General features: G+C 43.8%; 2 protein-coding genes across 2 annotated transcripts; one reads left to right on the top strand and one right to left on the bottom strand.

Annotated features, from left to right (window-relative positions):
* Positions 1 to 4,250: 4,250 nt before the first annotated feature.
* On the top strand, positions 4,251 to 9,746 carry LOC133898819 (cyclin-dependent kinase C-3-like). The gene is made up of 11 exons (XM_062339575.1): positions 4,251 to 4,541; positions 6,567 to 6,648; positions 6,754 to 6,844; positions 6,923 to 6,949; positions 7,081 to 7,178; positions 7,281 to 7,353; positions 7,446 to 7,560; positions 7,708 to 7,825; positions 8,510 to 8,655; positions 8,751 to 8,808; positions 9,432 to 9,746. Exons 1-11 carry the CDS (start codon positions 4,426 to 4,428, stop codon positions 9,474 to 9,476), a joined length of 969 nt encoding a protein of 322 aa, XP_062195559.1. The 5' UTR covers positions 4,251 to 4,425; the 3' UTR covers positions 9,477 to 9,746.
* Positions 9,747 to 10,919: 1,173 nt separating this feature from the next.
* Positions 10,920 to 25,513, bottom strand: LOC133898818 (respiratory burst oxidase homolog protein E-like). The gene is made up of 14 exons (XM_062339574.1): positions 24,627 to 25,513; positions 24,387 to 24,546; positions 24,239 to 24,287; positions 24,011 to 24,124; positions 23,446 to 23,922; positions 21,513 to 21,902; positions 13,486 to 13,581; positions 12,863 to 12,978; positions 12,602 to 12,772; positions 12,343 to 12,502; positions 12,073 to 12,261; positions 11,551 to 11,679; positions 11,357 to 11,435; positions 10,920 to 11,238 (listed from the first exon to the last, which is right to left on the bottom strand). The coding sequence occupies exons 1-14, from the start codon at positions 25,315 to 25,317 to the stop codon at positions 11,129 to 11,131; spliced, it is 2,931 nt and encodes a 976-aa protein (XP_062195558.1). The 5' UTR covers positions 25,318 to 25,513; the 3' UTR covers positions 10,920 to 11,128.
* Positions 25,514 to 26,479: the final 966 nt, after the last annotated feature.

Here is a 26,479-nt window from a genome sequence, read left to right as displayed (position 1 = left end):
AATAAGGGTGTTACACCGGTGTTGCAGGATGTACCCTACCTGTTAGGCTTACCTTGCGTTAAAGCCATCATTGGAGTCGTTGACCTAGATGCAGATTGGATGAACGTCATGCTCACGCGGTTCAGCCCTATTCAGTGGAAGGACGACCTACCCGCCTACATGCCCAAGTTCCTATTAGATCCGTACATGCCCTTGAAGAAGTGGATCCTCCAATTCTAGATACCTTGCAATTTACTTTTCCATTTTCTTTACGATTTCCAATATATTTTACACATCATGATTTGCACTACTTCAAGCGTGCATACATGCACCCAGACACCGGTGTGTACTTCGTTGCGAGGCACTTAGAGTGCTACCTGCTTTGGTTGTTCAGCTGGGTCATGTTCACCAGCGGCCAAGGCCACCTGGTGTCGAGGACCCTTCTTCTGTACGCGAGGAGGATTGTAGATGCGGAGCCCGATGAGGTCCCCCAGTTTAGCTAGGCCTCCATTGTCCTGGCAGAGATGTATCGGGCCTTATGCGACACTTGCACGAAGAAGGAGCCACTACCCACATTTAATGGGTGCCCACTCCTGCTGCAGTTGTGGCCGTACGAGCGGTTCGCGATCGGCCAGCCTGTTATGGACTAGTCCTTGTACCCTAAGGAATGGTATGGGGAACTAAGGAGGACGAGCCCACCATAGGCTCATTGTGGTGTCAATGTCTGGTATATAGGAAGCATAGCTCTGGTTTACTTGACACATATTTTTAGTCCGGTTTCTTACCATTTTTCTCCACAGCCGAACTAGATGCACGAGCAGGCCCATAGTACGTATGAGCTTTTTAGGTCGTAGTTCAACCGTCTGTGTCCAGAGGATGTGGTTTGGATCCCCTATAGTCACTCGAAGATACAAGACTATGTGCCTATCAGTCTGTCTCTGTTTTGCGACCATAACGAGGACTACTAGCTTACGATGAAGCCACTTGTCTTCAACATCTACGTCGAGAAGTACTCACCCCACCGTGTGATGAGGTAGTTCGGACACTTCTAGACATTCCCCCTCATCAACGTTCGCACCGTTCCACCCCACATTCACAGGTAACTAAAATAAAATATATAATTCATAGCATTCATCTCATTTATAGTCTATCTAATGTGGTTGACCTTCAGGTATACACATAAGGGCCAACCGGGTGACAACCTCTAGGCAGATCACTTGGCGTCATACGTCTCGGTATGGGCCCATCCATATCCACACGCACGTCGATTAGAGATAATTCTTTTTATTACGAATGCATTTATTTAAAAAATATGTTAGGTGCACCTACATACTTAACGCCGCAAAGACCTAGACCATGGCCAGCGCTGACACCTTCACCGTTCACAGGCCTCTCAGGTAATGGGTGCTAATATATTACCTCATTCAATATATTCAATACTATATATAATATAATCATCTGTCTGCATGTTACTATAGTGATGAAGCCAGGACACCTGCATCTGCACCTCCACCATCCGCACCCTACTTCGGTAGTCAAGTCTGGCCATCTACAGCTGCCCCTGCGTACCATACAGGTACAATATTGCATTTTAACTAATACATTCATTTTCACATTTATCGTATCTAATAAATTCATCCATTCGTAGGCCCTGCGAGTGATTATGCATGGACGATGGCGGCAACATCGCAGTCGTCATACCCGAGTCAGGAGGATGAGCTTGGGTCGGACACCTCATTCAACATCGTGAGGGACTTCTTCGGGGGCACACCAGACTATGACGATGTCATGTGAACCTAGTTGGCCAGTGCTCCACTACTGACACAATAGACCTAGGAGGAGGCCTCGACACCCATCATCACTACTAGGCCTACCAAGCAGGTTGTTCCACCAGATAACCTGACCTACTCTAGGGGCCATGTGAGGTCAAACCAGCAGCAGTGGCGACGGGACCATGATGGTGGGAACAGTCAACGACAACGGGGGAGACAGTAGTAGCATTTTTCTTTGCTTTCGTAACTTAGATGTTTGTTTCATGATACATCTTCGATTTGCAAACTAGTCTTACATATCCATACATTGATTTGCAAACTAGTCTTAGATGATCCAAGCAGGGACATGTTCGCTAACTGCTTATTGACAAAAGGTATGCCGAGGCCTAAATACCATTGTGGATAGACATGCACTGTTCAGTCTTCCCATGTCTTGGATACCTTCAGTATGAGGTACTTCTATTGTTTGAACTTAGATGCACTTGCCAAAGAGAGTGAAAGAAGCATCAAGTAACGAGGATTGACTCTGGTGCGACTCCACTGTAGGCTAGCTATTTACTTTCCATAAGGTGTGTCAATATGATATGCTTACGTTTTGCATTGACCATGATACCTAACATCATAAAAATTGTAACTTTCTAATGTGTGTGTCGTATAGTAGTGTAACTGTGTTATGTAACCACAGTCGAATGAATTATCACCGCCGTTATTCTACAAACCTTTTTTACCTCACATATTCCTATCTCCCCTTGATGATCTGATGATGTGTCTTTGTCAGTTATGTGACGAAGGGTATATACGCGAGGTCTAGTCATACATACTCGTTCATGTCTACTTTCTATATATTACATGTTCAGGTGTTACTACTTACCATGTTATTAACGTATTTCTTAATCTTATGTGACATCATGCTACCAGCTTCTCAGAGTGAAGTCACCCCTCGCTGCCACCTTTTTAGGGAGATGTGACCCCTTGTTGTCAGCCTTTAAGATTGATGTAACTGCTCGCTGCCACCTTTTTAGAGCGATATGACTGCACGCTACCGACTAATCAGAGTCCAGTGACCACTCGGTGCAGGAAGGCATCCAATGCATACACTATCTTACATATCTACACTTGGTCCATACAACATCGGTGCCTGCATATAAAATGTAAGGCCAAAGCAATGAGAAGGTCATGACACCGCAGTTTTCCAAAAGAACACTAGCATCTGATAACTAATACCACACCATGGTTGCCTCCTCAAGTAGACATTTCTCGTAGATATCTAAATTCTCAATGATAGCTCTACATATTATGAGTGAGACCCAGGCAAAAGGTGATGATGTGTTTAAGGAGGAGAACTTGAACAAAGTGCTGTCAAAATGGCAGACCATGACCCACTGTCTTTGTTTCACCACGGAGGAATGGCGGCAAACGGTAAGCTTTGTGATCTTCATGGACCTTAAGACACACTTGTTAGAGTGTCATCAGAGATATATAAGGGTGTGCGAACTAGCCGACATAGCAAAGTATTTTAGCAAGCGAGCACACACCATATTTATGCACCCTTAGCAGTATGAGGAGCACATTAAGATATGTTCGTCATTATTACATGTCCCAATTATTTGTTAGGTTTGACTTCTAAGACATATTTATATTTTCATATAATCTTCTTGTATACTTAGGTATTTCCTCATGATGAAGAGTTGTTGAACAAACCTATCGAGAATTTTTTTAAGGCTTCATCTCCTCTTCAATGACAGCTGTCTACCCGGACATAACTGAAGATACAGAGGTGGTCATTCGAGACCTTCACACCATTGCGAAAGAGACAGTGGTTCGAGCCACCATGAAAAACAACCACCACAAGAGAACATGCTTCTACCACTTCCGCCACAACCAAATGGATTGGTTCCGACGATGATGACTTCATGCTTACTCCTCAGAGAACACACCATTGCGAATTCTCTAACGATGGGGCAGATGACTGGGATCCTAACTTTGATTATTTTTCGTATACACCGGCACCACATAGACCAAAATCCCCAGAATACGATTACCATTGGATGGCCTATGAGATAAGCCACAGACAACTTCAATGATCATTTCGTCCATAATATTTATGCTCCTAATTGTTGTACTTATTAAATTCAATATGGTTCTATCATTTTTAATCTATTATCTAAGTCGTGTATGTATCTTAGATGTAGCCTACATGCTATTAGTAATGTTTAAATTTTATATACTCATCTCATGTACATATTCTATCTAAAATTCAATATGATTTTATTATTTCACTTACATGTATTTATTATATCTTCGCTTAACATTTTTTAAGATTTTTGTTACTTTTATCAAACATAACTTCTAGTATTTTTCTTATTTTTATTAAAAAAACTGAGCTAACCATCTCTCAGAAAGCGGTAACTATTCTAACCATCCTTAAAAATGGTAAAGAAAAGGTATATGATAAAAGGCTAATCGTCCTTTTAGAGAATAGTAGGGGCGCTAATATTCCTGTGAAAGGGCGGTAAGGGTACTGGACCGTAAGCAGGAGTGGTTGCTGTTGACTCGCGTCCCGACTCCTCGGGCCTCCGCTTCCTCCGCGTCGTGCCGTCGCTGACCCAAGCGCCGGAGAGCGGAGCGGCTGCTAATAATCTCTCTCGCGTCACCACCGCGGCCTCCGGCAGAGATGGCCGGCGAGGAGGCGCCGCTTGGCGCGCTCAACCTGACCGAATACGCCCCTGCCGGCGCGCGCACCGTCGACTGCTACAGGCGTATCCGCAAGATCGGCGAGGGCACCTACGGGTAAGCAAGCTGCTACTAGGGATGGAGTTCCCTCCCAACTTGGAATTTCTCTCGCATTTTTGCCTGTTTCGTGTGAATTGCTAGCCACGCGTTGCTGTTGGGCCGTGGATGCAGTGTAGCGCCTTAGCCTTGGGATCGTATGGGCGGCGGCGGAGTGCTGATGATCTTTTTGGTCCGTGGTCGCACGATCCATTGCCTGCTTTGTGCTAATCCTCGCCGACGAGTTTCCTTAGTGCGCGGCGCAGCTGTGCTCTAATGGCTTCCTCCTAGATGCCCTCAATCATTGCGGCTAAATAAGTAGTAAATCAGTCATTTTCTTAGGATTGCTTTGATAGTGTTGCACACCAGGCATTTCAGTAAGAAGGCCTTTGGAACTCGTTAGCTGCTACCGCTAGGCATTTTTTTGGTGGTTCCCAAACAAATTGTTAGACTGATACTTATATAGTTCTCTTGTGCTGCAACAATGAGAACTTGTAATTTTTGTTCACTGCAACTAGCTAACTGTTATTTTCATGGTGATGAAAGAACAAAAAAAAACAAATTTATGCTAAAAACATCACACAATTATACATCTTGCATCTTTTTGGACATTCGGAGACAATGCTTTTTGTCTAGAATGATTTTCCCAAGCTAGGCCTTTGCCTACACAAAGCAGTTTTCCTAAATCTATGTATCAGTGTATTGGAGGCTTGGAGCACAGTAAGTGCAGGAAGAGAATTCCATTAACAGATTTATTATCTAATTGCCCACAGCCAATGCTTCCTATATATTAAATTTTGATGTAGAGTTGTATATACTGGAATCATGCCTGATGAGGTCCCACAGCTACACAACTCCAATTGTAGATAAGAAAGAACCAACTATAGCTTTTGGTGTGTATATATAGAAGAATGGTGTACTTGTTTGGGAAATAGTTCATATCATGTAACAGACGCTGCTATGGTTTATTTTATACACTTCACTTGGTTGCTTATCTGTGTTTTACTGGGAATCGTAGTCTAATACTTGGATGTGCTCCTTTTGTGGTGAAAATAAAGGAACTACACACATTTTTTTAGTATTTCCTTCAATCTTTAGCCTGCGTCAATTGTCGTCTTGAAATACTTCAGTTCACTGAAAGGAACGGAATTTAAGCATTCATAGTGAGTTTTAAAGTGTTTGCAAGATATTGTTTTGAAGTCAATTGTTGCCCCAGTGTCTAAATATCGCAACACTCATTCACTTCTCTTTTGAGTATAATCAACTCCTCTCTATGACATTGATTATATTCTTTGGAAAGCAATGAAAACTGCGACCTCCTTTTTTTTCTGTACCAAAAATGGTTAACAGATGCAAGCACTTCAATTGCAAATCTGAATATGCACTGTGCAATACTCCCTCTGGTCACAAAAAGTCCCAAACACTGACACGGTCGGCAAAATGCAACTTTGACTACTAATGTCTATTTAAATACATGTATAAGACATTGTAAAGTTATAATACTCGGAAACTACTATTTGAGACAAATCTACTCATTATTTAAATGTTCGATCTCATTAAAAAAATAACAATGACCAAAGTTCAGATAGGTTCTCTGCACACAACTCAAAAGGCCACTTCTTTTTTGTGGCTCAAGGTAGTACATCATAAGGTAATTGCAGATGCAAAAAGTAAACTTCTGGAGTACAATTTTTTACATTCTTGGAGAAGAAATATAGCAGGTGGTCTTTTCACTAACAATAATCAATAGTTATTTCTGAAACCTTATTCACACTGAATATGTTGGGCTGTATTTGTCTTCTAATCTTCTCTCTAGCACTCTGAAATACATGCTAACTTTCCAGTCTTGATGTTCTTCCTTGTCCTTAGTATTAAATCATAATAAGAAAATAGATTAAAGGGAGTGCCCTCCATCATTTTGATAGATTTTACTTTATCACCATCAAACTTCAAGCTGTTAAGGCATTTTACCACTACATACATTTTATCTATGCTTTGTCCAAATGACTAAGTTGTCCCTGCTGTGCTTTTTCCTACAACCCTCAGTGAGGTATTTGAGGCTGTGGATATTGTGACTGGGGAAAGAGCAGCACTCAAGAAAATCAAACTGGATGATGGCAAAGAAGGGGTAAGCTTTATGATCTCAACAAAACTACTAATACTTTTTTATGATGAACAAGCACATTATTTGATGCAAACTGTAGCCCCTCTTAACTTCTCAGTACCTCTGTAGTTTCCACGCCAAATCTTGCGTGAGATTAAACTATTAAAAAAGCTGGATCATGAGAACATCATCAGATTGAAAGAGATTGTAGTATCTCCTGGTAACAAATGTTCATCTAGTCATTTCTAAATAAACAAAAGTACAATTACTTTACTTAACCATTTTTCAATATTTTCAGGTTCTGCGCATGGAACAGGAGGATTGGGTATGCAATTCTGTTCTTTTGTTTTCCTGTTTATATCCTTCATTTTTGTGGTTCATGCTGATGCAAAGTTTAATTAATTTTACCTGTCATGCAATTTTTCTTATCCTGTGAACTGTGCTAATCTTATGCAGATGATCACATGTATAGGGGAGATATCTACATGGTTTTCGAATACATGGACCATGATTTGAAGAAAGTATTGCACCATAGTACCACATCCCAAGTCAAGGTACTCTAATGTACTTAAGAAATTAAAATTCACAGTGAGAAATGTCATTGGTGCTCTTCTTAAGAATGATTATTTGTCATTGTACAATTTCCATTTCTTTAGGTTTATATGGGGCAGCTGCTAAAAGGATTGCATTACTGCCATGTCAACAATGTCCTTCATCGTGATATCAAAGGTTTTCTCTATTTAGGTTTAACTTCAACTTTACCTCGTTCATTTTTTTTTAATTCTTATCGCAGAACTCCTTGTTTGTGGAACTATTTATAGGGGCTAATCTTCTAGTAAGCGGTGGTAAGCTGTTAAAGCTTGCTGATTTTGGCCTTGCAAGACCATTCACTAGAGATGGTAGTTTCACAAATCATGTTATCACTTTATGGTACCGGTAAGTGGAATAAGGACTCAGGGAAAATAACCTCATGCATATTTTTATTGTTCGACTTTTTTACATTAGTTATATCCATGTTTTTTTCAATCACTGTATGCTGATGTGGACATTGTTATGACCTCCTCGATTCTACGAATTTCTCAGACCCCCAGAATTGCTTCTTGGTGCCACAAATTATGCTGAAGCTGTGGATATCTGGTCTGTTGGTTGCATATTTGCAGAGTTTTTACTTAAGAAACCATTATTTCCTGGCAAAACCGAGGTATGATTTATATTCCTTATCTTTCTTTTCTATGCTATTGCTCCTGGTGCTATCTGGGATGTAATTAGTGAACAGTTTTTTTCATGAATTTTGTATCATGAATTTTAGACACCATATTTGAGTTCCAGTTTCATGCATAAATTGAGCTTTTTGGGGCCTATGTATCTGTTGTCATTACTATCTGTCCAACATTGTTCTGTAATGCCTTTTATTTTTACCGTTGATATCCTTTAAAAGACTGGATTTGTTAGTTTAGTATAATATGCAAATAAGTATAGTGATCTTTGAAAGATAGATATATTTGTTAGGACCATCAAAGTTTGATACTTTTCTTAGACCACCTTTATTATACTAACGTGATGTTATTATGGATTTTTGTTTTTTTTTAACCTCCAAGTCGTACCTTAAACATACATGAATTGATCCACAATTGTATTTTTATTTAACCTACTTGCCCACTATTTTTGTATGTGTTTTATCTCCTAGTGGGATACATTAATATTGCTTTCTTCCCATGAACTCTGTTCCTATAACTCTTCCTCCCCTCCTAAGCATGGCAGCATATTTGTTTATAAAATTTCTTGGATATGGCTTAATTACTTCTTGAAACTATTGACATCATTCATTTTTATTTCTTTTTACCTCTATGCATAAACCTTGACAGAAGCGTGTATGTTGTTTCAGCAAGACCAGCTATCGAAAATATTTGAACTGTGTGGATCTCCAAATGAAGAAAACTGGCCAGGTGTATGCAAGCTACCATTGTACAAGACTATGACTATCCATCCTGTGACGCCAACCAAAAGACGCCTGAGAGATATGTTACAGAAGTAATTTTCCTACAATTTCTTAACACATGTGCATTGGTTACTATATATTTTCTTTTAAGGTTTGAATATAATGTGGTAAAAAATTATCTCTCCAGCTTTGACTGCCATGCCATCGAATTAATTGAACGCATGTTGATCCTTAATCCTACTCAGGTATGTTCTTTCTTATATTTAACACAGTTCTATGTTTGACTGCCATGCACAGTGTTTTGTGGCCCACTATAGTTAAATGCAGAAAACTCCGCTATTGCGGCTACAGAGCTATAGCGGAAATAGTGGCCCGCTATAGCTCTTAGAGAATAGCAGATATAGCAGCTGTTATGCCACATGTAGTATTGTTTTGACTTGATAACAAATATTCAACATATATTCGTGCTATTTTTTAGGGTTTTGGTAAACTAAAATTAGTTGCCTTGTCATGTGCTTGTCATTAAGTTTGAATTTAAAAAATTTCTAGGTAAAACATAAATTCTATATTTAATAGCTGAATGTTCGTAAACTGAACCTTCAAGTATTTAAATTCATTTTATTTCGGTTGTTGCCATGCCGCCATGACATCAGGATATTCACAATTCAAAAAACTTCCCATATGGAATTAAAAATCTCTTTTCCTGTCTCGTAGGATGTGTACGATTTAACATTTGCTTGGTTATATGATATTCAATACAAAGGACTCTTGACTTATGCAAACATCGTAGCAACTTTTCCTTAAATTGCAATTTCTTTGAAAATTGTTGTGAAATATTCCAATAATTGGAGGCTTTGTTTATTTGCAGAGAATTTCCACACAGGATGCTCTTGTTGCAGCATACTTCAACTAAACTCACATGGGGAACAAATCTAGATTCACTGTTCTCTGCAACTGATTGAGTTTTTTGACCTTGTCAGACTAGGATCTGGGAATCTCATTGGTGATTGGTGTAAGTAGTACCTGAAGTCTTATTTCTCCTTCTGACCTTGGATAGGGCTAACAAGCAATTTAACTTTGTCTTGTCTAGCTTTAAATGTATATGGATGTACTGTACATTATTACTTGTGGCAAACTGTATTTTATTATTAATTCATAATAATAAGCACTGCTTCTTGGTCTAGATTCATATGGCAAACAGTGTTTAGCGAACGCTGCATGAAGTGCATATGCCCCCAACTACAAAACCTGATACTATTCAGTGCCATTACTGATTATGTGCAATTACTAGCATGCTAGTTGATTCAATAAATTTAGTATGCTTGTACTGGTGATCATCTTATCACATTTGGTTAATAACCTTTTCAGAAATCCCAGTTGAGGCATAACCACATAAGTGAAGAAATAATTCACCATATATGATTGTTGCCAATGTCACTGTTAGTGAGTAATCATGTAGACATGAACATTGAATTGAATGACATACATTCCAATTGGTTGTCTCGGTCTCTTGTACGCTTAGCATACCACGAGTAGCTATGAGTTATACATGTATATCTGTAGTAACCAATGGCTGTCTGAGAACACGGATAATTTTACCCTCCCACTTTGCTAATAAAAATAGGGATGAAATCGGCCGGAAATGATCAGATAATATCTTAAATCACTTTTACTTTCATATTTCTTCTCAAAATCGAAATTGGAAACGATAATGCCAGAAACGATTACTATATCGGAGATATCAAAAACTTCGAAAACAAAGTCATCGGAACAGAAACATGTCGATTACCGTCAGGAACCGATAGTTTAGATCAGAAATATCATCTTGTAGAACATGACTCAAACGGTAAGTATCCATATAATCGTCAAGATATGTTTAAGTCTTACAACGACATAACTCATGACTCGTTCATATAACGATATTAGTACTTGAGTACTCGAATAAGTCTTAACTTAGACCATATAAGATACAATATATTCACACTACATAATTTATAATCCATTCAATATATTGATGTCACAATTCAAAACTATTCCATAAGTACTACAAAATGTACTACAACATAAAAATTACAAAGAACTCATCTAATATATAAAAATTATAAAATGATTAGGGTGCAGCTTGCCGTCTTACTATTTTAAGCCTCTTGCTAACATAGAAATGAGGCCTAAAAAAGTTAGAATGGTCTGAGTCTGGAAAAACAGAAATTATTCGGAGTTTACTCAGAAATTTCCAATGAAATATGGTATTTTGAAAATACAGTCGGAAATCAGGCTAGATTGTTTTTTATTTTGTTTTCGTATTCATCAGTTCGAAATTGGCCTAGTTTTATATAAGTTCTAGAGAAATCAGAAATGATAAGGAAAAATCAGAAAACGATATCGGTCGGTTCGGGATTTTATCGTTCCGTTTTCATCCCTAAATAAAAATGCTTCTCACTACCCTCTGCCTTGTACTATGTACATTTACATATGGTGAAGAGGGTCAGTTTGCTTCTATGCAAAGAATTTGTGTTGTTTTATTGGTATCTACTTCTAGGGCAATCAGGGGTATTCTATACTCCATCAGAAATACTCCTTGTGGAAATGGAAGCGGGTTCCCGTTTTGTGGCTCATGTCAAGTGACAGTTTCTTCAATTCTTTGGCAAGTGTTGGTCTCCCACAGTAAAATACGCCTGCATGCATAGATATACTTAACGACAAAATTGTGATCAATGCTTAATAATCCTGTCATGCCTATCATTTTATGTCAGTCGAGGGTTAAAAAAATAACACATTGGGTCAAAATATTACCAACTGTAGAATTGGGGTGCTTGGAAGCGATTCTAGTGAAGACTTCTTTCCAGTTAGGCCTTGCAAAATGTGTCCTGACCTGAAACATGGGTACAGATCAAATGTTCAATTTGCAATCATGTTCATCAAATTACAGCAGATTATTCACTAGTGATATCATGATAATCTTGGTTACTGAAGCAAAGTGTGTTTACCCTGGTGCCCGACACTATGTCTACACCATGCTTGGCGTGGTTCAGGGCCTGCACCATTGAGAGCAGGGTTGTCCTTGCATCACGCTCCTCGTACACACTTGTCAGATAGTTGTGCAGCTCAATGACACCCTGGTTGCAACCATGAGGATGCCATCATCAGCACACCAACATTGCAAAGGAGAAGAGAACACAACACAAGATTTTCTGAGTCTTTTTGCAAATGGCCGACGGTTATAGTCATTCTTTAGAAATTTTATCAAATGGCCAAGGTTTTCTAGTCTATTTGGACATTTCCCTAGTGTTATTCACTAAATGGCCGACGGTGATCCTTGCTGGGAATTATTGGTTGGTGATTTTTTGTGTTGCTGGTTGGTTTTCATCCTCGAGAAATGTCTAAATTAGACTAGAAAACCCTCGGTCAATTGAGAAAATTTCTATACAAGGACAAATAACTGTCAACCATTCGCAAAGAACCCTCGGGAAATCTTGAAGATCTTAGTGCAGAGAGGGTAGAGGCATCACCTTCTTGTCCATTTCAGCGACCTCATTCATCACCCCCTTGAACCACTCGAATGATTCTGGCCCCCTTGTGACCCAGTAGAAGTGTGCGCAGCTCGTTCGATACGCCCTCTTCTTGTTGCTGCTGCTCGCCATTGACACGCTGAAGTTATTGGCGCTGTCCTCAGACCTGCTGGTCTCCATTGCCAGATCCTGAAAGGTTCGGACAAGAGGGACAGTCAGGCGAGATGTGTCACAGAAATCTGGAAGTGGATGCTGCAGATGAGGAGATACCATCAGCTCATCAGCCAGCTTAATGTTGTTCAGTAGATCTCTCAGGATGCTAATGAAAGGCGTCGCACCAATCCCAAGGCCGACGAGGAGCAGAACATCATAGTTCCTGAAATCCTGCGCAGGGGCGCCGTAGGGGCCATCGACGAGCAACCTTGGCGGACTGCAGCAGAGAAAATGCATTGCTCAGTTTCATATCCATCAGGCAAGCAAAGAGTAGATAACAGAGGAGCAGACATGGTGTGGAGAATCATGGATGGACCTCTTCCGTTCTTCCATGCCTAGCTCTCCAAATGCGGCTCTTCTGGGCACGCGTGGCGTAAAGTAGTTCTCGATGAAAATGTGCTTGAGCTCCTGCGTCCAGTCCCCTCTGGTCTGGATATGAACACTGATGTAGTCATCTCCAGGAGCTGAAGTGATGGAGAAAGGATGCCTGGGACAATGGGGAAGAATGCAGCACAAGTGTCAGGGATACCGTACCAAAAGGTAGAAACTAGAAAGCAAGGCTGATGAAGAGGCAAACCATTCAAATGGAGAGATTGTTGGACACTGGAGGAATATGTACTGCCCACTTCTGTAACGAAACCCGTAGGGTTTTGACATTGTTATGGCCAAGACGTTCCCCGGTAGAAGGCACACCTGAGTGAATCAAATTGCTGTAAGGACATGGGCAATATACTGCACCTACTTCCACTGCTGTCACACTAATAATAGAAGAGCAGATTGCACTAGTTGGGTCTAAAAATGGTGAAACTTTTCATATGAAGGGACTAACTTCCAGTAATGGGAAGTTCCTTAAGGAGCAAAAATGTTCAATTCAGACTACATGCCCCACGACATATCCTAGTGCCAACATGACCTAACACCATATGCGTCTTACTGTCCACATGCCAGAAGCCCAGAATCCTCCATCACTCTGAAACCTTCCATTTTCCAAATGACAATGATAGGCTTTCAACAATTCGCAAAACATAATTGATATCCAAACTGAAAAAGCACATGTTCCTGAAAGCAAATTATGCTCTTTGTTCGTCTTTTTTACCAACTGATGATGTTAAGGTGATCAGTTTTTTTTATCAGTTTTAGAGTCCTGACTGATGCTTGGCATTCAGATAGTTGAAGATGAGCTCTTGGAAGTTCAGTTACCTTGAGGATTTTAACCGCGTAAGCCTTCGACCGGAAGGCCCGAAGCGTCCTTTCGCCGACATAAAGCACCAACGGTACAGCAATGTACATCCATGTCTGAAGATCACCAAAGGGATCACGATGTTAGCATCAGGTTTTCCTGTTTCTAAAATGGTAGCAGGAGAACTGCAACCGTTTTATCAAAAGAGAATAAAGAGTTTCAGTGCAAATAAAACACTTAAACAGAATGTCTCCCAATAGCATCAGGTTGTTTGATCGAGTGACTACCACCTTACTAAATCGCATGCAGAAACAAGAAGCAAGAGGTGCTACCAGTGACAGAAATTGCAGGCAGCAATGGTCGATTATACTGCCATTATAGCATACAACAATGTTCCAGCTCGACATCCAACTTCTAAGTTTGAAAGCTGTCAGATTCCCAGATCCTGTTCTACTAAACTGCATAGATTCACTCAGTATCATGCAAATATGCATTGGGCTGAAGGATGGCAGCTGTTGAGGTGACTGCAAAAGTTGTATCCTTGTGCGTTTCATTTGTATATTACTAGCTCTTTGAATAGAACTTATTGCTAGATGCCACATCCGTGACACCTTTACAACGAAGACCCCTAGCAGCGAGCTTGGCCACAACAATCATTGGAGCCAACATGTGGCAAGGGGCAACCAAATCAAAATTCAGAAAAGATTGCAAAAGGAGCAGCCAACATGGAAGGAAAGCAGCACAAGTCTAAACCGCGTGTGCTAGTGTTGAATCCGTGGAAAATGTGAAGGAAACAAATTGTCCATGGGTGTTAACCATCAAGTCTACATCTCGTTGAACAATGAGCACACTATTTGTGCTTGATTGCAAATCAAAATGTAGTTTTTGCGTGGCCATGTGATTGGAGTCTTGACGGAATAAAATATGGGCCTTTACAAATGTGGTGCTGAAAAGGAAGCAGGATTGGAATTTTGAAGGAACAAACTACACGTACCTGATAGTTTATCATTTTAGCCTTAAAGCATTTTTTCTGAAACAAAATCATCTTAGCCTTGAAGGCTAAGTCAAAGTTCACGGTTTTTTTTATGTACATTTGTGAATGACAATTATTCACGTGCACAAATTAGGAACACAATTTATATAGAAGGTAGAATAATTTGTAGATTTCTGTATATCTCTACAGCACCACAGCCAGATCCAGGGCATTAGCAAACTCCATCGGGTTGAACCTGATTTTCTGCACAGTGTTCAGTTTGCTGAAAACCTGTATTCTGCTTTTCTGAAATCTAAAAACTTCTATTCTGCTCTCTGAAACTCTCGTCTTATGTATCAGTAAGGCCATGATCAACTGCGATATTTCCCCAGGATTGGTTTGCATTTCTGCACTATTATCACTTCATTTAATATCACAACGGATTAGGCTCGACACCAAGGGTCCCAGGGCGCGAACCGTGACGGCGATCCCCATCCATTTCCGGAGACGTGTACGCATCTGAAACGACATCGCAACGCTCTCATTGGTTGGGAGCTGCGGCCATGTCGATGGTTTCCGGCAATGCTGTGCCCTACATTGTCAAGCTGGCTGTATCCGTTAACTCCAACCTGATGCCAAGGTGATTGATCGATAAGTACACGGTCTTAATGCTAAGCAGATACGGTTTCCTGTTCGACCTGACGGGAACCGACCACCAACCGGCATCTTCTGTGCCTGCCTATGTCACCATGCTTATGTGGCATGCGCCTCTTACTTGTACCGGCACTGAGTTGCATTCCCCGGCGAGTTGACCACGAAAGCCTAGGCTAAAACAAAAAAGAGCAATTTACTTCAATATTTTCGTAGCGACTCGGCCCATAGATGGAACTGCTGCTCCGTTCATCTCCTATATGCTCCAACTTGCCACTTTGGCATCCTCTCCGTCACCACCAACCACGCCTACGGTGGACATGTCCTGACGGTATGAATGCGTTCGTTGCTAGCATGTTTGAGCCTGGCCTATATTCATGAGTAATTTGTTTGGTTGTATACATATGTTCAGCCTAGCTAAGAATAGATGGTGTTTGGTTATTCGCACGAAAACATATTGCATGAGGTCAAAATATACAAATAAGTGTTAACATAATATTTATTTTATATCACCGTATTATTATAGTCCTTAATTTATTTTATTAAGCTTTAATATTCTTCAAAATATATTAATATCATTTAATACGTACTAATAACATCATTAGCTAGGTGGCAGGCTGCATTCAACGAGCATGGCTCTATAGAAACGTCATAATTCTATGTATCTGCAGAGCTAGACTTAGTGCATATATTTATATCCCAAGAATCAGGCTTAGAATGGCATACAAGTAATCAAACACCTGCTGCATGCATCTCATAGACCAGACGAGCCACATACAGACAACCAAACACCCTATATGTAAATCCCAACCATACCATAACTCCACCCTAATCTAACATCTCCGCTAGAGAAGACGACTACGTCAACGACAACTTGGGGCATTGAATCCAAACATGAGAAATTTGAGTGATATGCTAGTGTTTTAGTGTTTTTAATCGCAAATCCGAATAGCAAATCGCCCAGCCACAGGGCCTGCAAAGCTGAAACCCCCTTCTTTCGGTGACTAGTTTCTCTCAGCTGCCCCATACAACCCGGATTTTACGAAGTTGAAACTGTTTGGAGTCACATCGCTTACATGGCCAAGTTGTCTCTGTATGTATGTGGACTCGGATAGGGATGGAAATGAGTCGAGCCGAACGAGTTCGGCTATGAGTGAGCCGAGCCATACTCGGTTCACTCAGTTTCTCAAGCTGAATATCAAGTTCCTCTCGGGCTCGGTCGAGCCACGAGTCAACTCAACTGGCTTGCAAGCCAAGAGTTTTATAATGTCTAAGTTGACGAAGCAACGTCGTCGGCGGACTCCTTAACACAGTCAGAGACACACAAAAAGTCAGGCTCAATGGCATAGCCGGAGACACACAAGGCACGCACACACAACGGCATGGCCATGCTAGCCCACACAACAGCACGACCACAACAGCACGCATGACGGTAGACTCATAAACACAGCCAAAGACACACACAGAGTTAGGCTCAATGTCGGCACGGCAAATGAGAAAACACATGAAGATCCGAACGACAGCATGGCGCAAAACCACACACACACTCAACGGAACAACTCGACGGCGCGTGGAACACACACAACACACATAGCCGAAGACAAGCAAACAAAACTGTTCAATGACAGAATTGCTGGAGAGACAGCTTCCGCAGCTAACACGACCGGGGCACATAGCTTCGACGGCATGAAGGCTGGAGCCCAACACTTCAACGGCACGCCGGTCGGAGCCTAACACAGAGAAATTAGCAATGGCTGGGGATAACACCCACACGGCAGCACGACGGTGCAAAAGTCCAGGCACAAATCAGAGAAGGCGGTCGGTAACATACAGCGTACAAGATGGCGACATCAGCAAATGGCTCACCGACGTGGGCTCAGGGCCCATGACATAGCAGCGGCAGCACACTCAGGCAGCGGTGGCAGCAGAGCCAGCCCGCTCCCCAATCCGTGCCATGGGTGGCGGCTACAAAGCCCGGGCACGCCTAACAGGGGCGTCACCCATCTCTTCTCCTCTTCACCCCCCATGGGTGGCACCGACGATGTTGCTTTGTCAATGGACTGTGGAGGCACGGTCGGAGATGGAGAGGCGGTGTGCGGGCCTGGAGTCACGGAGAGGCACCGCGGCAATGACATGTCGATGCCGAGGTTGGAGCTAGCAAGGTGGACGGCGACACGCCTCTGGCGGAGCCGTGGAATGACGGCGGCACGACGGGAATTTCTATCACGTCCCAAAACACTAATCACGTGATTAAGCATTCATAATCATCATGATATTATGTTTATACATATTCGTTTGAAAACTTGAGTTTAAACATGTTTTAAAAGTACTTGGAGGTGGTTTATGGACCTTTAGGAAAACCCTAAATTCCTTGGAGATGAAGACAAGTAGAAAAAAGGGAATAGAATCAAGTTTTCAGCATAAGACCGCTCTCGCGGTCTAACAAGGATTTCCCACAGTCTGACCGTCAGGGGGCAACCATGTAGGTTTGCCATGTGGGCTTCCCACGGTCTGACCGCCACATCATAGAGGCTCCACTTAAGGAAATTGGCCAACTCTCTCACACTCACTCTCACTCACCCTTCACCCACACCAAGAGAGAGTGAGAGACCACCTCGACGTCCACGACGATCGGATATCGACGGAGGGATCTTCCTCGAGCTCCCCAAAGGCTTGCTCGAGCTCATCCCCTTCATCCTCTTCGTCGGGAGAGTTCCTATATGCATTTCTTCCACCTCAAGCCCTATGCCACCCCGGAGCCTGATCTCCAAATCAGAACTTTCTTGGAGTGATCTCCTCCAATAGAAGGCTTCTCTATGCTAAGGTAAGATATCCCCTACCATTTTCTCATCGTTCCCAAGCTCTAATCGATCCCCATTCAATTTAGACTCAAGCTTAACCCTAGCCCTCCATGTGGTATTTTGAGTTTAGTTCAATGAATGTTGTCCAAATCACTTTAAAAAGTACTCCACTAGTCCCATAGAATATTTTGGTACCCTTCATGGTCGAAGGTTTTGCTAGAGACTTCACCAGTGGACTCACAAAGAGGCGCTAGTAGGGTCTCACGGTCAAACCGTCACTAGGGCTGGTCTGATCGCTAGGCGCCAAAACCTTCTGCAGACCGACGGTCAGACCATCATCTCTACGTCAGTCTGACAGCCAGCCATAAAAGGCTGTGTATACTTAGGTTGCCTTGTCCGGGGTTTCAAACTTCTGAAAATCATTTGGTGATCTTTTACAAATGTTTTCGAACCATGATGCTCTACTAATATTCAAGCATGCATTATATGCACACTTTCCCCACCTTTTAGTTGTTTATGCAATGCATTCTTGATTCGTTTAGATAGCGTTACGCCGACAGTCCAAGCGAGTGAAGGCGACATAAATCTACCAGATTTTTATGAGTGTTGCGTCGGGAGTATCAGGCAATTGCCAAATCAGCAAATCAACCATCTAAGCATACTCAACCTACTACTTTGGATCTCATATTGTATAACTTGATAAATTATGATTTATGTATGTTTGCATGAGTAGTGGGTCCATTGTCGGGTTTAGATTAGGTAGAACCTATGTTGATTTGTATTACCTCCACCTTGAGTTGTTGATGATCCATATCCATATAGCCTTGATATCATTGTTGGCGTCTAGATTAAGAGTTATTCAAAATACTTAGAAAATGCATAGGTCCTCGATAGAAGTCGAGCAATGGTTCAACTATTGTCCGTAAGCTTAGGGTTTACTTATTATTTACAAACACAATGACAATGATATGGGTTGTATGAGATGTGAGGATGAGACGAGATGTGGACGATGCTAGGGGTAGGTTGGAAGAGGAGCCCGGATGCCATAGACCGCATGTATCATTTAAGCATAGTCCATCGGTGCCGTTGGTTTTAGCACTTTCCGTACAACCACATATTTAGATAATGGACGAATGAGCTGGGTATCATATGTCGTGCTGACGCTTGCCTTGCGGCCCTATAACGCATAAGAAAAATAAAGGAGAAGCAAGGTGACAGGGAGCCGGAGGTGTCCGGGACACGCTCGCGGTAACCCCGGTGCCATATGGGCATGTGCAAATGGATAGTCTTAGGTATGAGAAAGGTTATCTCAGAGGCCAAGATGATGGATCCAGATTATGTGGGTAAAGTTGTACCCCTTTGCAGGATGTAAAAATTAATTCGAATTACCGTGCTCTCGGTCATGAGCATGCTTTTATCCATCCGCATCAGTCTAGAGTCACGAATGTGGGATGGTGTGGTGTGGCATGTTGGGTTATGGTTGAGATGATTCTATTTACAGATATGCTTATTATGGTTCCAGTTACATATGTTCTTGTGGTAATGATGGGATAGAATAATGCCTGTGGTTATGTATAGATGCTCACATGTGTATGTCAAGTTGCATTTAGCTTATGAAAGTTACTTAGGGCATATTTGTTTCAAGTTGTTTCTAGCTTCTACTTCTGTCAGAAGCCCAGAAGCCAGAAGGCCAAAAAATCGATTTTGCTGAAAAGTGGATTCTGGAGAAGCCAGAAGCCTGCTTCTGAGGAAATAAACTAGATGCTGAGAAGCTAGCTGAGAGTAGCTTTTCTGAGAAGTACTGTGCTGAGAAGTTAAAAAATTATTGTAAAATCCAATAGCTAAAATCCAAAATCAGTTTTTCAGAAAAACCAAAATCATAGCTTTTCAGAGAAGTTAGAAGCAGAAGCCAAAACAAGCAAGCCCTTAATCATGTGGATGATTCCTTGCTAATACCTCAATGCATTCTCTTTAGAATCGGGTTATTTATACATACCCATTATGGATTAAGTCTTGCGAGTACCTTCGTACTCATGCTGCTCTTTCAGGTTCTACCGTGAGGATGAGCTCGTGTTTGGCTATTTCACGCCCACCGATGTAGGTGGTGAGAATGAATAGTGCAAACTACTCGTTTTGGATGGAGCCTAAGGGCATATGGCTTTATCTAGCTTTTGTTAGCTCATATGTGTTAATTTTTCGCTGTGTAGTTTCTAGTTTTGGTTATGAGGTGATCTGTTTTTTATCCTCTTAGCTTCCTTTTATTGTAAATTGTGTAAATGATTAAATGCTTAAGAGCTTATAATATAATTTAATTGCTCGCTCTTTCTTAAGCTTTGTTATGATGTTATGAGTTGGAAAAGCATATGTTTTGATCTTGGGCACAAAATATATGCCGAGATTACCGGGATAGTATTCTAATTAATCATTGTGGTCGTGATTAAGCAAATGATTGTCCTGATGATTAATTAAAATATTATTTAGTCAGTTTCTCACATCACCAAATCAAGAGACACAGTAGCAGTCTAGCAGACGCGGTGGAGTGGGTGAATGGAGGCTAGTGGCTGGCCTTTGGTGGAGTGGACGACTCACGACTAACAACTAAGTGGTGGAAGTGGAACCCTAAACTAGATAGCGTGGGCTACTAGGCTGGGCACCTGGGTGGCAGGTTGGCAGGGCCGGCAAGCGAGCCACCGAGTTACTCGCGAGCCAGCTCGAGCTCGAGCTCTGCTAGATTTGAGACTAAGCTGAGGAGGCGGCTAGGATTCGGCTCGTTTGGCCGCCGAGTCGAGCCAAGCTAAGCCAAACCGCTTCGAGTTCAAACTGACTCATGAACCTCGAGCTAAATTTTCAACCTAGGCTCGGAACACATTCATGTACATTGTACATGTCAATTTTCTCTCTCAACGAAAGCTCTGTGAAACAGTGCAATGGTGTTGTATATGGATGGCTAAGTTCTTCACGTCGAATATATATCCATGACCCTACCCTTTAATGAATGGACATGCCTGACAACAATACGCTCCTAAACTAGTCATGTCCATTGTCTAATCTCAATATGTGGTTGCTCGGGCTTGAACGGTCAGTAGCTGATGCTTAAGCTTCAACTTCATTAATTTTCTTTTCTTTTCCATGGTTTCTGGCAGGAATTTTAATTTTTTTTTCCTTTTTTTTTTCATCCACCGGTGAAATGACCAAAATTAGCAAAATTTTGCCAAAATTTCGGTTATTTTTCGCCTTGCTATGTAAGTCTCACGTGTCAGTGAAAAAAAAAGTGAAATTAGATATTATGTTCATTTTGATGAAATTTTAATCATCGGTGGCCAGTGGTCATCACATAACACCCAATAAGACGGCACTAGGAAAGCAAAGCGATGGAGCAAAGCAGAAGCAGCGGAGCCGGAGAGAGATAAAAGAAGAGACCGGGTCCACGTGCAATTATAACTTTACGGCAGGACCGCGTCAGAAAAACATGAGCCTAACGAAAGCTACACGCAGCAGTAATTACCGACAAGTAGGAGGTCCTAATAGTAAAATTTCCAAGAGGTGAGAGTAACACACCATTAATAAACTAGCTGAAGAGGAGGCAAGCAACGAAGTGAGAAGTGAGAGGTGAGCTCCTTACCGTCTTCTGGTACCACCTGTCGACGAGGAATATGAACCACCCGTGCACGAGCAGCAGGAGGTAGACGACGATGAGCAGGTGGTGCGAGTACCAGAAGGCGTTAAACCCGGTGAGGTGGCCCAGCGGGAACGGGAGCCGGGCGTTCTTCTCTCGTTCCCGGAACGGGCGCGCCGCCAGGGTGAAGGAGACGGCCATGATGGTCACCATCACGATCCCGGTCACCCCCTCCGCGCCGCAGAGGAGGCTTCGGTACGTCGGCTTGTCCTGCCCGAAGAAACTGGAGACGAGACGGTACTCGTCTGGGCTCGACGCGATCAGCCGGGGGAAGTCGCACGCAAGATGGTTCCCGACGTGCAGGCAGATGCCCAGTGCGATCGCCATTGCTATGATCTGCAGATCAGGAGAAAAAAAGTTAACATAGTTAAGTGACACGTCATGATCTAAAAAAGTTAGAATGTTTAAAAGGGGAGAAACAGGAGGACTTTTTAAAATTTTAATCTCCAACCAAGACAAGTTTGAATCATAATAAAAGAAAAAATCATCGTGAAAATATGAGGGTTTTGAGTGTCTACTTAGCTCTTCTTTTTTTGCATATTAGAGTTATTTGGTGTTGTATGCTAACGTCTTTATTAGTTGATCTTTTATAGTTTTTCAACTCTTTTGTTTTGAGCTAGGGCGTGCTTCTTGTAAAAGCTTTTTTCTTCTTTAATAAATGCTGAGCTCCTGCCCTCTTTAAAAAATATATATAAAAATGTCGTGTGACACATGCGAAAACCAATTCGATTCGATGTGTAATGGTTAAAGATAAAATCTTTATTAACCCATTACCAGTTGATTCCTAGTTACACAGAAAGATTCTCAATGTGCTAATGCTAGTACTCGTGCTATTTTTCGAGGAAAATAAGTACTCCCTCTGATTATAAATATAGATCGTTTTAGTCTCTTTAATTATTCTTTAAATATAAATTATTCTCAAACTCCTATGCATTTTTTTCTTTTTTTCACTTCTTATCCTGATTTAATAAATACTATCACTCTCACAAATAAATTAGTTATCTTTTTCAATACAGAATAAATAAGAGACAACAAGATCATTCGATTTACTTTTTTAATCTTTATATATAAATCTAAAATGACCTATATTTACAATCAGAGAGACTATCAATACTACTGGTTGCCCATATTTTGCAAAACGCAATCAAGGCGCTAACAAGTGGCCAATGCAGGATCAATTATTGGACCCACGAAATCTGCTTCACTGTACTTGTCTCGTTAGCCTGATCACATCCTAAATCACTACTGTATTTGCACTCGTTCTGGACTATCGACGGTGATTTGTTCAGATTATTCTCGCAAAAAATTATAGTACTACACTGATTAAAAAAAAGGAGAGCTCAAGTGTTAAAATGTACGCTCAAGTCAAACATCGCATTGATTCACTTGTGCAAGCGGCTGAGCATAAGGTCACTGCATGTGGGGCCAACAAGGTCATGGAACAAGTGTCTCCCAAGAGATGGGGTATGGCCCACCAAACAGTGGGAAACTTGTCGGTCCGCTTGACTTTTATCGGACCCGAATTTTGACGTGTGGGAAACAACGATCTTCTGCACCCGCACGTTTGGCCACACGACAAACCGCCGTTCTGATTGGAACGCACGGCACGGCGGGGCCCCGCGAGCCCGAAGCACGCTACGCGAGCCTCCGCCACAAAAGGCCACATGATGCAAGCCGCACAACATCCACGACCTCCCGGCCCTACGCGGCAGAGTCCCAATGATTGACCAGGCGACGCGTCCCCCGCAACACGACGCCGACGGACGCCGGCGCCTCGCCACCGACGGCGACCTTCTAACGACCCGACCCCACCCGATACCACGGCAGGCCCCGCACGTCAGCAGCGCACTGCCAGTGCTCGGTGCAGTAGTTTGTTTACCTTGTGGAAGGCGATGCTGTCGTCGAAGGGGACGAAGAACCGCACCCACGATGACCGGAGCCACGTCAGCGTGTTGCGGCACACGGGGAGCAGCACGAGCGCCATGTTGAGCTTGAGCGTCTCGGCAGCGCCCTTCGCTGTAGGGAGGCAATATCCCATCACCCGGAACGCCGCGGAACGCCGGTACTGCACGAACTTCCACGCGAACAGCGCCGCCATCGCGGCCGCCCACAGCGCCAGCACCCACGCGCGCCGCCAGCTCTCCGCCGCCGCCACGCACGCCCTCGACGCCGCGCGACGCGGGCTCCACCGCCACTGCCGCAACCGCGAGGCGCAGCCCCGGCCACCGCCCTGCTGCTGCTGTGTCGCGCCGGCGCCGAGGCTCTGGCTCCACTGCGCCGCGCTGCCGCTGCTCAGCGGCCGGCTGTAGGTCATGTACGCGTCGCGCTGCAGGAGCAGCGCCTCCAGCTGCCACAGCTGCGCATATGTATGTACGTGGCGAGTCAGCAAGTGCATCTATACGTATTTACGTACATAAATACTGTATTTGTACGTGTATACATACCTCGATGTAGCCGAGGTTCTCCGGGTCGAGCTCCTCCATGATGAGGGACGCATACTCCTCGGCCTGCTCCTTGAGCTTCGACAGCTTGTTCGCCGACGCGCTCAAAACGATCAGCTGAGAGAGAGAAAAGAACAAGAGCTTTGATTAAGCTTCTAATTACATGCTGAATTCAATACTAATGACGAACCCCTGATGATTGATTAACCAAAGTGAGCTTTGCTTAATTACCTCCTGCACTTCCTCCCTCGTGATCCTGCCGTCCACGTTGGTGTCCACCCTGAAATGAATTTGTGCCGGCCAGGCGCGGAAGGAAACTCTGTTGATGGGCCAGAAAGAATTGCAAGAGCAGGGGAAGAGATTAGAGGAAGGTGCATACATGTTGAAGAAGATTTGGAGGCGCGCGTCGAAGCTCTGGTCGGAGATTTGGAGCCAGAAGTCGTAGAGCTCCTCCTTGCTGATCCGCCCCAGGTTTTGCCGCCGCTGCCGCGCCAGCGCGTCGAAGATGCACACCGCGAACTCCTTCGAGTCCACCATCCCTGCAACCGCGCCAATGCCATAACAGTCTCGCGTGTGATCGCGTCGAGCTTGACCACGAACAGAGTGTAGTTACACGTACCGATGCAGTCGCCGAAGTCGTCGCGGGCGAGGAGCCCGTCGCGTGCGAGCGCGTTGAAGCGCTCCTCCACGCGGCGCCAGAGCTCGGCGGAGCCGGTGGTGCGGCTGATGAACCGGAGGCCATTGAGCGCGTGCCTCGCGCCGGACCGCGACCGGTTCAGCCGCGCCTGGACGCGGCGCCGCTCGCGGGCCGCCAGCGCCGCCTCCCGCAGTGGCTGCTGCTGTTGCTCGGGCGCCGCGGCGGGCGGGTGCCGCGCCGACAGCAACGGCGACCGCAGCCACGCAAACTTCCTGCGTATCCTCGACGACGTCGACGAGCACCGGCTCAGGCTCCGCCCGCCGTCCGGCGTGTGCGTCCCTCCAGCGGCCAACGATGTGGGCGCGTACAGCGTCGTGGCGGTGGGCGTGACGCTGCGCACCACCATGGAATCCTCATCAAGCTCCAGCATAACCTCCACGAGGTCGCTCTGATCCGCAAGAAACGCCGGCAGCATTCCCCCGGCGCCTCTCCCGCTCCCTCCATCTCCCCCTCCGGCTGCGGACGTCGAGGCAAAGAACTCATCGCTGTACGCCGTGATGAACGACTCATTGTCGGACGCGTCGGTCTGGTCGTCGGCGAGGTAGTCCGCGATGCGCTGGTGCAAGGTCCGCCGCCCGCTCCCTGATGATGACCCCCGCGACGGCGTCCACATGGCGCTCCCTGCCTGCCCCTACGCCTCTTGACACCCCTTTCCTTGTCGTCCTCGCAGCATATCCCCTTGGCCTCGCGCGGCAGCTCACTCTGCTCGGTCGATCAGCTCGGCTACGCCTCGTCACGAGCAGGTCGATGTATATATCTCGGCCGGGCGTTCGGCGCCGCGACCGGTGGTTGGGATTCGGTGTGCCAAGTCTCGGATGCTTCCGAAGAGGACGAGATAAAAGTAGGCACACGGTGGGTGTCATGTGATATGGGCAGGGTGCCTGCGATCGGATGGTTCAGATCGCGAGTTGCGTCGCATTTAGACGAGGCTCCCAGAGGGCGAAATTCAACTGTTTCCCCTGAAATTTCTGTAATACTTCAGAGAAATTCTAGCACTCCAAACAGGCTCGTAGTTTTCATACGCTTCAACTGCCAGATTGAACTTTACAGTTGCTTCCTGCTATTTGTCAAGTTTGCGACAAGATTGCACTAGGGATAACCGTGATAGATGATCTAGTGGTGTCATTGCCATGAGAAGTGCACAATGAATTTCTTTTGTTTACTGCATCTGTTCTTGTTACCAACAGCATGTGCAATAATCACTCACAGTAGCTGGCGAGCTAAGGAACACTGAAATCGACTAGGGCAAGTGGGAGGATTAGGCCAATCTATGCACTATGCTCTCTTGTGTTAGTCCTGGATATCTGAAATTCTTCAAAGAGATCATCCCATGGCGTTCTGCAGATACGGCCATTTTAAGGTTACTACGGAAACTAAGGAAGGATGATGAACCCTGCATCGTTTATGAACTCTGGGAAACTGCTGCATGTAGGTAAGATTTAGTTTGCTTGCTAGATCCTCGAGTTGAATTCAACAGCTACAATGACCTGCTTGGCTGCATCTGCACTGAACTACTAAGCCTGTAGCCTTGCCTGCAGAAGCTGCTGAAACGCGCCCTGCACCCAGCGCCCAGCATAAGCATGCATGCATGATTCCCTTATGTCAAACAGGGTTGCACAGTGAGCAAACAGGTTGACAAGAGTAGTTCCAATGGACTAATGCCCATTACCGTGTGATTATTGGAGGTAAGATTAAGTACTGATGATTCTGTTGTTTCTAGGTAGTCATTTTCTACCTAAAACCCAGGCATGATTTCGCTCGCCTTTTTGAAACTG

This window comes from Phragmites australis, chromosome 18, assembly GCF_958298935.1.
Source record: "Phragmites australis chromosome 18, lpPhrAust1.1, whole genome shotgun sequence".
Lineage (NCBI taxonomy): Eukaryota > Viridiplantae > Streptophyta > Magnoliopsida > Poales > Poaceae > Phragmites > Phragmites australis.
The sequence above is the reverse complement of the archived record's forward strand: the minus strand, read 5'-3'. Positions and strand labels throughout refer to the sequence as shown.

What these genes read in the sequence shown, in the direction of transcription:
- LOC133898818 (XM_062339574.1), bottom strand. Translation starts at nt 25,317, where the DNA reads ATGTGGACGCCGTCGCGGGGGTCATCATCAGGGAGCGGGCGGCGGACC. An exon ending in AGAACCTCGGCTACATCGAG is followed by an intron (nt 23,923 to 24,010) that starts GTATGTATACAC and finishes ACATATGCGCAG; the next exon opens with CTGTGGCAGCTGGAGGCGCT. An exon ending in ACAATCTCTCCATTTGAATG is followed by an intron (nt 12,773 to 12,862) that starts GTTTGCCTCTTC and finishes CCATTGTCCCAG; the next exon opens with GCATCCTTTCTCCATCACTT.
- LOC133898819 (XM_062339575.1), top strand. Translation starts at nt 4,426, where the DNA reads ATGGCCGGCGAGGAGGCGCCGCTTGGCGCGCTCAACCTGACCGAATAC. An exon ending in GCATGGAACAGGAGGATTGG is followed by an intron (nt 6,950 to 7,080) that starts GTATGCAATTCT and finishes AATCTTATGCAG; the next exon opens with ATGATCACATGTATAGGGGA. An exon ending in TGATCCTTAATCCTACTCAG is followed by an intron (nt 8,809 to 9,431) that starts GTATGTTCTTTC and finishes GTTTATTTGCAG; the next exon opens with AGAATTTCCACACAGGATGC.